The 13,670-nt window shown below is 32.4% G+C and overlaps 1 protein-coding gene across 1 annotated transcript; it reads right to left on the bottom strand.

The window, feature by feature from the left end:
• Window positions 1-5,200: 5,200 nt before the first annotated feature.
• On the bottom strand, window positions 5,201-9,884 carry LOC107625640 (uncharacterized). Its single transcript, XM_016328333.3, has 5 exons — window positions 9,564-9,884; window positions 7,948-8,087; window positions 7,758-7,839; window positions 7,552-7,668; window positions 5,201-5,429 (listed from the first exon to the last, which is right to left on the bottom strand). Exons 2-5 carry the CDS (start codon window positions 8,064-8,066, stop codon window positions 5,379-5,381), a joined length of 369 nt encoding a protein of 122 aa, XP_016183819.1. The 5' UTR covers window positions 8,067-8,087; window positions 9,564-9,884; the 3' UTR covers window positions 5,201-5,378.
• Between the last annotated feature and the right edge of the window lie 3,786 nt (window positions 9,885-13,670).

Raw genomic sequence — 13,670 nt, 5'->3', positions numbered from 1 at the left:
AAAAAATACTGACAACTCCAAGTTATTATGAGTGGATTGGATGTGATTCTTTAGGTGATTGGTAGCATAGCCGGAGGTGTCAGGGAATTGGTTCTCGGTCTACATGTTTTATATTTTATGTTTATGTTTGTGTGTTTTGCTCCACTTTAATGTGTTGAGCTTTCTATATTTCAAAAAAAAAAAAAAAAAACTCCAAGTTATTATATTAACCTTTTTAGGATTTTCTATTAAAAGCATGGTTTATCTTATAAAAACTCCAATTTGTTCTTTTCCAATTCATCGGGAATAAATCTCGGTATTAAATGAAGATTTTGTTCTCTATAACCTACACAAATGGCAGCATATAGTCTCGACAATTAGTAGAATATATCATATCAAGTTATCTGAAATAGTATTACTTTAGCAACACAGTAAACAATGCATTGACCTTTATAAAAAAAATTTAATATTTTATATTCAAAGAATGACTACACAATGACAAAAACTAAAAATGACTTTGAAGAGACATTTTTTCTTTGATAAAATCAGAAAACCAAGCTCTTTTTTTCATTTAGTAAACAAATGGATCACGTGCTAACTTCAGTGATGAAAACTTATACCCACAAATGGCTATAAATTTCTAATCTTTACAATACCCTCTTTTCAACATTCCCTGTTCCCTCTATTAAAAAAACTGCATCCATTTCCCTCTTTCTTTTTATTCTCAATTTGTTGTTTTGGATCTGGGTAAGCTCAATTTTCCATTGCTAAAATTTATTCTGTTGATCACCATTTCCTTTGTTCTCTTTTTCTCCTGCAAGCTCCACCAAATAAATATCACCCTCATCAGTTTGATGCACTTCAGCTCCTTTTGTGTTATTTTTCTTCCCTTCTTTTTCATTTCTTTCCCTATAGCTCCACAACTTGCTATTGTTGCTTCTCCTGTTCTGAATTATCTGTTTTCCTTTCTCTGCTCCTCCCAGCTCTTGTTCAACTTTGTGCTCAATGTTACCTTTCCCGCACATGTCGCATAGGCTTACTCCAACTGGACCCTTGTCTTTCAATTCCCGGCCTGCTATTATTTGTGAACTTGTATTGTTTTTAATCATTTTTGGGCTGTTTCTCTTTTTTTTTGTTTGGCCCATAAAATTCATTACCTATTTGTTCGCCATTGCTATTAGTTTGGGCATGCCCCTCAGTCATTGTGCTATCTTGAAATTTTTTTTATTCCACTTGGGCCTCCTTTATCCAGGCCCATTTCATTACTCTTGGTTCTCTCTTTTATTTCATTGATGAATCTGTTCAGCATATCAATCAAACCTAATTCTTCAAATCCCTAATTTTTCTTCCTTCTCAGCTGATTTTCAAGGATTTTCCCTAACTACTCTGCATCTGTTGGTGATCCTTGTTCTTTCTCAATCTGATCATTTCCCATCCTTTCTCCTAAATTACGTTGAACATTCTGTAGATTGTTACCTACCCCACCGGCAGCAGAGTCTTGGCTCATTCCTACATTTCTCCCCGTGCTTTGTAGCTCACGCGCCTCTTCACCCATTCCCAATTGTTGGTGATCTTCATCTCCTTCATTCTTGACAACTTTGTGACTAAGCGTTCTTACCTGAGTTGTGCTCAATCCTTCCATGTATCTGGGTTTATGTGGATCCCAAGCTACCATAGCAGTAGGATTTTGCACTCTCTCTTCCCATGACTAATGATTCCACAATTCATGCAGTACGCATCTTGAAGCCGTTCATACTTAAAATGAATCCAGGTTGGCGGTAGAGCATCCCTCTCCATCCAAAATCCTGTTGCTAATTCCCTGTTGACATTAATCGCAGTTCTGACCCTTAAAAACGTTCTTGCTAACACATTCTCCCGAATCGGGTCCTCCAGTTCCTCAACGATTTCCAGTAGTTCTCCTATCTTTCTGGCCTTCTCTTTGTTCGTGAATTCCAATAGTACCCCATGAAATTGAATCCAAAACTCTAGAAAGGTATGATCCACTTCTCCAATGGCAACATTTTGAATCCACACCTTCAAATTGATCAAATTACCTCTGATGCTCCATGGTCCATTTTTCAAGATTTGCAACCCTTTTCTTTTGTATTTGAAACTGATAAGTACCTTGTTTCTACCCACTTCAGAGATTGATACCCCTACTGGACTTCCCCATATACCCATGAGCATATTTTTGGTAGTTTTGAAGGGAACCTCTTTCTCTGTGATGATCTTTCCAATTAGGTTTAAGCAATCTTTCCTGTAATCTTGTTGCTCTTCATTCTTGAAAGTGATAACTTTGCCTTCTATAGGCTCCCAACAAGTGAAATTCATGCTTGTAACTTTCTAGATATGTTGTGTAAAACCTTCTGTTTTGGGACAAAATGCTTGTTTGGCTTTAGTAAGTTGTGTGTTTAGGGTTGTTATATATGGTATATGTGTAGTTTTCTGGTTAGAAATTATCTGATTAATCTTCCTAACGGAGCACTCTCCAACGTTGCAGGTCACTCTCTAGGCGAGAGAAAAAAAGGCCAATTATTCAACATGTAATATCTTAGGAATATTAGCTACAATCAAGAAATATCCTTCAACATCAGATCAAGTCTAACAAAAAAAAAGATGTTGTATATCAAGCAAAACAAAGAAAGGATTCTCATTCATTACTAACAGTCATAACAATAATGCGGCAACGATTTGCAGAACAAAATAGAAAAGATTTTTCAATCAATGCAAATGACTACTGAGGTTGCAACAGTACAAAAAATAAAAGAAAAAAAAATATTCATTTGATGCAACAAATTTAAAATTGAAGATGGAAAATTCATGGTTGGAGATTGATCATCATTATATAATTGGCAATCTTTTAAGGATGAACTCAAGAAAAAAGAGGTAAACACAGAGCACTCATATTTCATCTTATTCTTCACAAAAGCTTATTTGAATAATCTTATTTTCATCTTTTTCTATTCTATCTTTTTGTAATTGAAAAAGACAAAGTTATGCTTGGGTGAGAAATTATAGAAAAAGCCAAGAATGGTAAAAGGCAAGAGAGAGAGTTTTGACAAAAGCCATAATATTCATATCTTTGTAATGAAGTTTTCGGTTGCTTGAACTAGGATTAGTTCCTCTTTCTTTAAGTTGAATTAGCACTTAGAGGTTCCTAAGTTTGATTTGAGCTTAGTAGTAATTCAGAGGTTTAAGTTCAGATAGAGTTCATATAGTTCACATTTTCTAAGTTAGGTGAGCACTTAGAAATGTTCTAAATTAGGTAGAGCTTAGATGTCAAAGAGTTGATTTGAACTCTTGTATTAGTGATCGAAATCAAATTGATTATAATAGAAATTTCAACATGATTTATAGTGGAGACATTGCACTTAGTGACCAAATCAGAATATATCACACATTGCACTTAGTGACCAAGTCAGGATATATCATTGTGTTACCTTCTCCCTTTATTTTTGTTACTGCATTTTCGAGAGGAGACAAAAACCTAAATAATCTACTGATTTATCAGTAAATAATTTGTTTGAGTTACTATTATTATGTTCTTTAATTCAACCCTTCTTCTCAAGTCTCTAAAAAACCTTTAAATTTATTTATTTTTTAAATGACTTTTTTATTCTTATATCCAACCATCATTTTTTTCACTGTTGTTTCTTTTTTTTAACACCGTACAAAACTTCCCTGCTCACCTACCACTCATTATTAACCAGTGACCGTTGCACTATTGTTGCCGACTTACTATAAATCCTAAATTTTAAATCCTAATTTCTAAATCTTAAATTCTAAATTTTAAATCTTAAATCATAATCTTTATCATGAATCTTAAACACTAACCCTGAACCTTATCAAGGGAAAATTATAAAAATAATTTTATGATAAAAAAAAATTGACTAATATTAACTAATTAAAAGTTAGTTTTCTATAATTATTCTCAACCCGACTGAAACGAAATCTATTCTATATGTTTAGAGTCCAACTAGAGAACCAATTTTTTGATAATAAATTTTAGCAAATTGTTTCTTTTATTCTTATATTCATAAATCTCACATCTTTTTTGATAGTCCTCCATATATTTTCATATTTATGTTAGGTTGCATTTTTTCCTGCATGTGTAGACCAAGTAAAAATTACTACAAAATGTATAATTAGCACATATGCATGTTATTATGCGAGAGGGAACATAACAAAAGCAACAATAATTGACTATGAAGTAGACATACATATTACAATATCACATATATAGTTAACATTTATCTATCATACCTACAAGTTACAAAATTCCACTGTCCATGTATCAAGCAGGAATAAAGTTTCATACTAAACATCCACTATCTCTATTTAATTATGTATATATATAAACGAAAAGAAACAAATAGGAAATACATTCTTTAATTTTTGGTCAAGAAATCAAAAAGAAGACTCACCCTCAACTAGTACGTAATTCAAGGCTTGAGAAGACACAAGAAGAACAAAAAGAACAAACGATATATAAACCTTTGAATAGGGATCGGAGATGATGTGTGAAATAGTAGAATAATACAGTAATGCAATATTCTTCTAACATATAAATTAACTACCAATCATATATAATAATAAAGACAAAAAGTACATACCATAATTTGAATATGCATATTGCATGGCCACTTACCAATATAGAAGGTCATGAGTAAAATGTATTATATTACAGTAGTCGCTTTTGCGATGCACGATGCACGATGCTGATGGGACTTTATATATAGATTTTTTAACATTAATATAATGGCTAAATATATTAGTGATAATACATTTTTAAAATTTATTAGGTCGACAAATATTGTAAATGGGTTATCAAATTAGTAGACAAAATAACAAACAGATCGGAAGAAAATCCTGGAAAAAAAATGTAAAGCAGCGACAATGTAATTCCAAAATTACTAATATCACTCTTATTCAACATTTTTTTATATTCTTTTTCCAAAATACCCTCCTTTTTTCCTTAGTTCCCCTTTTTACTCTGCTATACTTAACTTTTCTTCCGGTGCCTCTATCATCTTCTACATTTGCACAACTACTAGGTGTTCATGTTCAAGAGTAGAATATTAAAAAACAGAGAAGGTAGTTAATGTTGTACTTATTGGCAAGCAACAAGTCATACAATATCTTGGGAAGAATAGAAAGAGTTTGTATATGGACAAGAAGCATGATAAATCTTTTTTTTTTTAAAGACAAAAAACAGAATCAATGCTCAAGATACTATATTCTTTGATCATAAAAAGCCAGTTATAGCATACATGGCAGCCCAAAACTTGAGCAAGTACTCAGTAATCATCAAGTAATTTTCATATGGCTATGTAATTATTATATTAAAACAACTCCCAAATTATCAAATATCATCGGAGTTAAATGGTTAACTTCTCCCATTAACCACTTCCATCAAGCTGTCCAAGTGAAAGCAAGTGTGCCATGTATTTCTGTAAGAAGCCAAAATACAATGATATTAAAAGTAAAATGTTCTAAAACAACAAAACATTTTCCTGCTAGATGGAGTCGGTTATATGCATCAAATAATGTCCTTGAACCCTAGATGGAGTCGGTTATATGCATCAAATAATGTCATTGTCCCCTATCATGTATCATGTTTCAATTTAACCCAAATATGCTAAACCTCTCCCGGCCACCTCATTCAAAATGTAGATGTCTAACATTTAAGAATTTAATTTTAAAGTGATCCTCCCTTGAATTTAAAAGGCTATATGTCACATGTAATGGAAAGAGGAGGGTGAAAACTCAAAATCCTTTGCCTATGAACCTTTTTTGACCTAAGATACTAAGGGGAAGGAGGTGATGGTCTGGGGACCTTAGTTTGGATAAGGTATTTTAAAATTTTAAAGAATTTAAAATGCAATATAAGTAAATTGCCAAAATCCAAATACATGGAACTTTAAAATACCTTATTTGTATATGCAGCAAGAAAAGATGAAAAGGGATACATATGTGGCAAGTTTGATTGCAAATTCTTTTCTTTCTATATTATCAATCAAGTTTTCATGAAAGGATAATAAAAAGAGTCTTGATTCCTTCTCTCCCGAGGTATCTTGGATTCTCTACGCTATTAAGATCCTTGGAATTTATAAACTTCTTTGTATTAATGTCCAAACAAAACATTTTAAGTTAAAGGATTTTAAAAAATACATTCCAAATGTTTTATCCAAGCACACTCTTAAGCTTGGATGTAGAGATTTAACCACTAAGATGTGGGCTAAACTACCTATACCTTCCATATACACTTCAAACAGACCCAAACCAAATACAGCGTAATAAAAAACGAAAAAAAAAAAAGTGTGTAATGTTGAAGCCATGCAGTTATGCTTAAATATGTTTTCTTTTCCTTGTACATATAGCAAATTCTAGTTTTAGTCCCTCCTCCATCAACTTTTTTTTGGCTTTATTCCAAACTTTTCTAGAAATCATTCTTGAGGACCAATGTGGATACATGCATTGTTCAAAATGATTGTACTAAAACCAAGCATTTTTGAAAAGATCTGGATTAAAAAAAAAACAATTTGAGAAACCAAAACTATAATTTGCTCCATTTAAAAGGATTAGAAACATGTTTAAAATCTTGCAGTCCTGACTAAAAGTACACCTCCCATGGTTGGATTGAGTCCAATGAAATGCTTAGCCGTCAACAAAATGTTAAGAAGGAAAAATATTTTACGTGATACTTGCAATTGCAAATATTATTAAAGACTTCAATCATAATTCCTCCAATACGTTTCTATGATTATGCTTTACCATATAACTTTTTGTTTATATTTTCTATTTGCAGAACTTACCTATCTTACACTAGTGTAGGACCTGAATTCTAACATTTAAGCATTTTTATTTCATCTTTTAACTCTCCAATATCAGCAACTATAATATTCCTCAAACATTCAATAGACAAGACTGAAAAAATCCATCCTTTACGTACTCACCCATATACTTGCATTATCCTTTGAAAAGTCAATTTTTCAAGAAAATATTGATGCACCTTCTTATCAATGATTTCTCTATATTACTTTAGATGAAACTATGAAGTGGACCTCACAAAGTCACTTAGCCAGGAAGAGAGACTGTTCAATGGTTCCTTAATAATAGTGCTATAATGACAAATGGCCAGGAATAACTCTGAATTTGACTAAAAGTGTATTCACTAGGATGTGTTAGTAATTTCATTTTGGTGAAGAAAGGAAATGGAAGGGATTTGAAAAGTAGTTGTGATTTTATTGTACTATCCTTGTAGAAGTTAAAGGAATTATTAAATTTAATAACTGTTAAAAAAATTCAGACACAGAACGTGAGGAACCAAGAAATTCAAATGATTAAATTGATTCGTGCCTGAAATTTGATGAACCAACTTGACCAATTACTCTAAAATGAAAGAATCATAAGATTCGAGTTTCACATAAAACTAGGATTTACACAGCAATGTCTTTAAGTATCAATATCAGTGGTAAAAAGTAAAAATTGTTCTGATTCCAGAATTAATATAAACAATTCTAAAATTAAGAAAAATCAAAATAGAGAGTAACATATAGGCTTGAAACTTACTGAATGGTATGCATATGGAGCCTTCCCTTGACGATCGAAGTGTTTGGCCATGATGCAGAACTCAATTGGACCCCACTCTTCAGCTTCAAAGCAGTTTCCAAGAGCAGCTTTGTACAACTAATAACAATTTGCAAACACTACTATTATCCTTAAAGAAAAAAAGGTATAAAAGCTGCGCATGTTCTAAATTATATAATGGCAAATACCTTGGAAGTATCTGTTAATAGCTCAGTACCAGCCGGGTACGATGCGTAGAATTGATCGGCTCTGGAATATCCAGCTCGGGTTCTGAAACACCAAATCATATATCACTCCAGAGATTAGCATTCAAACCAATCTTGTAAAGCATGCAAAATCTAGTATTAAAAAAAAAGGTTGTGACAACATTAGACTCACGTATTGCTAACATAAGCATAGCTTATGAGTGTGGCAAAGCAGTAGAATCCAGTATATGACACCAATCTTCGAAACTTCTGAATCTTTAGAATCTCTTTGAATTCATCATAGAGACTCATGGACAATGATTAGAATTCACCCTGAGAATCAAAGGTAGCCAACAATAGGTTCATCAAACACATGACGTGCACATATTGTCATTGATTTCTTGTTACAAAACATATGCCAAAATATTATCAAACAAGTTACCAAACACAAATGAGGCAAACAAACAATGCAAGACCCGCCACTTAGCCATTAGAAACTATGATGAATTTTGCTGCAAAACATTACCATCTAGTAACGAAAGGAAACAAAGAAGAACCAAGTTTTGGGAAACCTGCTTCTACTTCTTCCTTTATGTTTTTTATTTCTTTTTAAAATTTCTCAAATCTTTCTTTATAATTTCCTTAAAATACAGACATAGCTCCGCATGTCACTATATCCTTCTTCCTAATGCTTTTGTTTGCTTTCCTGTAGCTATAGGAATTAGCTTTAAATATTGACTTTGAAAAGTAACCAAATGTCATGAAAGCTGGAATTCCTCAGTCTTACCACGTGCTGGTGACAATGGAAATTTCATAAGTTAATTAACCTATTAGATCAAAGGGAATAAATGTAAATTGAAAGAATCAAAGAAGTGTGTTTGAAATTTGGACAATCTATTGTTGAAAATCTTCTCCCCCTACATATGCATCATTATTACGTTCTCTTTTTTTTCCCTTTATTTATTTGTTTATTTTTCAGAAATCATGAATGGCAAGGAACCGCCTAACTTTAAAGATTATGTCAGAAACTTTTACAAAGATAACTCAGGAAAAATGTCACAACAATATCCAAAGCCAACAACATTACTATCTAAAGGCTTAAAGAGGTGCTAAGGATTAGCTTGGAGAACTAAAATGTGTCTATGACATTAACAGAGAAGGGAGCTCCATATGAACCAATTATTACAGTTCCAACTATAGCAAATTCAGTGCGAGCACACAGTATTAGAAATTATATAATTAAGCTTAGGATCTGTCCGCAGAATCAACTTTGAACATGCCTTACTATTTCATTTGGCCAGATGTTAAGTCATCAGGTTCATCGAGATATAATCTCCAACGTATATGTCAGTACTTACTAATGAAAAAGACATGAAAACCTCAAGCTCATCCACAGGAAGTTATGGTTTGTAGAATCAAAATTCCAGACTTTATGGTTTGAATTCCAAACTAAGGCCTATTTTCTTCCAATCTTTAATTAAATTCAAATGACAAGCAACAAAGAAGAAAATTAAGGCTCCGGAATATTAATTAGTTGATTCATTCATAAAGTAACAAGGTTTAATCATACATAAGCAAAGTAAGGCTCTATTTGGCAGAACAGAAATCACAAAGATTAAAGAGCTCCCGCTGAATTTAATCAAGCTTATATTCACCTAATAAAGAGGCAAAACCAGAACTAACCTAATAAAATAGAAATTTAAAAAATTAAACTAATCCATATTCTTATATCAAGTCATCAATATTCAATATCAATTAATCAGAAATCAAGATATTGAGAGAGAGACACAAAACTAGAAGAGAGCAGACCGGTGGAGAAAACTGATCAGCGGCGAGAGAGAGAGTACAGAGGAAGTGACCGCGACTGGGTGAGCAGAGAGCGCAACAGCAGAGGAGAGCAGATCGGTGTCGAGGTCACAGGTTGCAGCCTCGCCGGAGAGACATTACATAGCAACAGCAACGGTGGAGAGAAAACTAACACAGCTAAAGTCGAAGTAAAGAAATGGGAGTGATACCGGAGAAAGAAGTAGGCGGCGGTTAAGGTGTCTGACAGACAGAGTGAGAGAGAGACTGAAAGAGACATAGTTATTACTTATTAGAACCTGATCATTGAGCCGATCATATAAAACCGGGTCGCAGGTCACTGGTTTAATCGACGAGTTACTGATGATCCGGTCAAAATAAATAAAAATATAAAATTATAAAAATAAAATTAAATAAAAAATTAAAATGCTCCACAAATATAATATATTAATAAAAATTAAGTATAATTTTTTTAGCAACAAAAAACAATCAACTATGATAATTTTTTATAATAAAAAATTTAATTAAGTAATTATTTTAGCAAGACAATAACAAATTTAATGATAATTGATAGTAAATTTAATTAAATGATGATTTTAAGTAAAAAAAATAGCTAAATAATTATTTTCAGCAACAAATAAATTTAAACTAAATGATTAGTTCAGCAACAAACACAATTGAAATAGAAAGTATTAAAATAATTATTGTTCAAAATTATCAAGATTAATTATTTAAAAAGAGGTTTTTGAAGGATCTCGATTTGATGTAATACGTTAAAGAATGAAGCTTATAATGTATGTAGTAGTTATCTATCTTTTGCATTAGGCGGAAACTATTGTGATAAGAGATGATGTGAATGATAATTGGTTACATGGGCGGCTGATTTTTTTAAACCAAACTGAACTTTAATAAAAGTTAAAAATAAGAATTTTATACATATATAAATAGGGGTTCATATATGAGGTATGAGATTCAGTAATAATAAAAATAAATATTTTCTCTCTTTCTTATTTTATATTTATCTTTCTTAGTTATTTATTTTACAACGCGTTATCAGCATGAGACTCTGATCAAATTTTAGGAAGGCTCAGGTAACAAATTTTCATTATGTTGAAGTTATCTCATCTTGAATTTAATGCTCTTGATATATCTGGAAACAACTATTTATCATGGATACTGAATGCTGAAATCCATATTGATTTAATGGATTTTGGAGAAACCATTAAGGCTGAAAATAATGTATCTCAGAAGGATAAAATCAAAGCCATAATTTTCCTTTGTTATCATCTTGACGAAGGATTGAAAAATGAATATCTCACATTAAAAGATCATGCAGATCTGTGAAAAGACCTTGAAGAAAGGTACAATAATCCAAAAACGGTGATATTTTCTCAAGCCCGATATGAATGGACGCACTTATGTCTACAGGATTTTAAATCCATAAATGATTATAATTCGGCAATATTTTGAATCACCTCACGAATGAGATTATGTGGAAAAAAGATAACTGATAATGATATGTTAGAGAAAACTTTCTCGATCTTTCATACTTCAAATGTACTCCTGCAGCAGCAGCATCGAGAAAAAAGATTTAAAAAATATTTTGAGTTAATTTCTTGCCTTCTTGCTGCTGAACGCAACAATGAATTACTTTTAAGGAATCATGAAGCGCGTCCAGCTGGCACAATCCCATTTTCCGAAGTAAATGCGGCAAATCATTACCCCAAAAGAGGTAAATGGCAAGGTTTTGGCAACAAGAAAAATTATGGAAGAAAAAGGAATTATGTTCAAAAGAGAGGATCTCACCAAAAGTGGGATAAAGAAAGAAATATTGGACAAAAGAAATCAACAGAAGATAAGTGTTTCCGTTGTGGTGGAAAGGGCCATTGGTCGCGTACCTGTCGTACACCAAGGCACCTAGTCGATCTTTATCAAACATCTTTGAAAAAGAATGACAAAGGAAAGGGAACGAATTTTGTTTCAAATGATGCTGAAAATTCCACCACTCATTATGATGTATCTGATTTCTTTGAAGATCCTGAAAGAAATATTGGTCATTTGATCAATGATGGAATAGTTTAATATGTGGGATTGTTAAGTATCCATGTAAATAAATAATGTAAAGAACTTATTGTTAAGTTTTATTTTCTATGTATTTAAGTTTCAAATATGATGTATATAAATAATAAAATATTAATATTTATGAATTTTGAAATGATTAAATGTGTCAAGTTTTAAAATAAAATTTTAGTATATGACATTATTTTTATGTACAGTATTTTTTAAAAAAATAATTTCGATCAAGTATTCAATTCAACTATGCATACTACTTATTTTATTATTATTATTTGTCTTTGAAGAAAATGACAAGAATATATAATGAAGATGTATGCCTTGCGGATAGTGCAAGTTCGCACACCATTCTCAAAAGTGATATATATTTTACCCATCTTGTGCCAAAAGAAGAATATGTTAATACTATTATTGGCCCAGGCAATGTGATTGAAGGCTCCGGAAGAGTTATAATTTGTTTCTCGGAGGAACAAAATTCATAATAAATAATGCACTATTGTCTACCAAGTCTCTAAGAAATTTGTTGAGCTTTAAAGATATTCGCCGAAATAGATATCATATTGAGACTATGAATGAGGGAAGTCATGAGTACACAATTCATGATTCAAATAAAAAGAGTTATATTATACCAAAATTAGTACAATTGAATCACATGCCACTGTAAACCAGAAGTTTACTAACCTAAATGAATTCATAATTTGGCACAACCGATTGGGTCATCCGGAAACAACCATGATGCGGAGAATTATTGAAAACTCCCATGGACATTCACTAAAGAATCAGAAGATTCTTAAATCTAGTGAATTTTGTTGTGCTACATGTTCTCAAGGGAAGTTAATTTTAAGGAAGTCACCAGTAAAGATTGAATTTGAATCTCCTAAATTTCTATAAAGGATTCAAGGTGATATATGTGGACCTATTCATCCACCATGTGGATCTTTTAGATATTTTATGGTCCTGATAGACGCATCTTCAAGATGGTCACATATCTGCTTATTGTCTTCTCGCAACCTGGTGTTTGCGAGATTATTGGCTCAAATTATTCGATTAAAAGCACAATTTCCAAAAAACCCAATCAAAGCAATTCGTCTTGATAATGCTGGTGAATTTACTTCCCAAGCTTTTGATGCTTATTGTATGGCTAATGGAATAAGTGTTGAACATCCAGTAGCTCATGTTCACACACAAAATGGGTTAGCAGAATTACTTATTAAACGCCTCTAATTAATTGCTAGACCCTTACTTATGAGAACAAATCTCCCAACCTCGGTTTGGGGGCATGCTATTTTACATGCCGCAGCACTTATTCGTTTGAGGCCAACGAATTACCATCAGTTCTCTCCTATGCAATTAGCTTTTGGCCAGCAGCCAGATGTTTTTCATTTAAGAATATTCGGGTGTGCGATATATGTTCCCATTGCACCACCTAATCGCACCAAAATGGGATCCCAAAGAAAATTGGGGAATATGTTAGATATGATTCTCCCTCTATAGTAAGGTATATATCTTGAGATACAAATTGGGGATGTATTTAAAGCCCGATTTGTGGATTGTCATTTTGATGAATCAAAATTTTCAACATTAGGTGGGAGAAAATAAGCTTCCTGAAAAGGAACTTAATTGGAATGCATCATCGTTGATGCATTTAGATCCTCGATCAGGGCAATGTGAACTAGAAGTTCAAAAGATTATACATTTGCAAAGAATAGTAAATGAATTGCCTGATGCATTTTCCGATACAAAGAGGATAACCAAATCTTATATACCAGCAGAAAATTCTCCAATTCAAATTGATGTCCAGTCAGACAAATAGCCACTGAAGCAAATTCACGCCAGAAGCGTGGCAGGCCTGTCGGTTCCAAAGACAAAAATCCTCGAAAAAGAAAAGAGGTAAATACTATTTCTGCTGAAAAAGACATAGTAAAGACACCTGCAGTTGTCCAAAATTCTAATATAGTTTTAACGCCAGAAGACGTTCAGGTACCTGAAAATTGTGAAAATGACGAGATCTCGATAAATTATGTCTTTACAAGAAAAAAA

Source organism: Arachis ipaensis, chromosome B2, assembly GCF_059453495.1.
Source record: "Arachis ipaensis isolate K30076 ecotype BB chromosome B2, ASM5945349v1, whole genome shotgun sequence".
Taxonomy (NCBI): domain Eukaryota; kingdom Viridiplantae; phylum Streptophyta; class Magnoliopsida; order Fabales; family Fabaceae; genus Arachis; species Arachis ipaensis.
The sequence above is the reverse complement of the archived record's forward strand: the minus strand, read 5'-3'. Positions and strand labels throughout refer to the sequence as shown.

What these genes read in the sequence shown, in the direction of transcription:
- LOC107625640 (XM_016328333.3), bottom strand. Translation starts at nt 8,066, where the DNA reads ATGAGTCTCTATGATGAATTCAAAGAGATTCTAAAGATTCAGAAGTTT. An exon ending in TATGCTTATGTTAGCAATAC is followed by an intron (nt 7,840 to 7,947) that starts GTGAGTCTAATG and finishes TTGGTGTTTCAG; the next exon opens with AACCCGAGCTGGATATTCCA. An exon ending in TATTAACAGATACTTCCAAG is followed by an intron (nt 7,669 to 7,757) that starts GTATTTGCCATT and finishes AATTGTTATTAG; the next exon opens with TTGTACAAAGCTGCTCTTGG.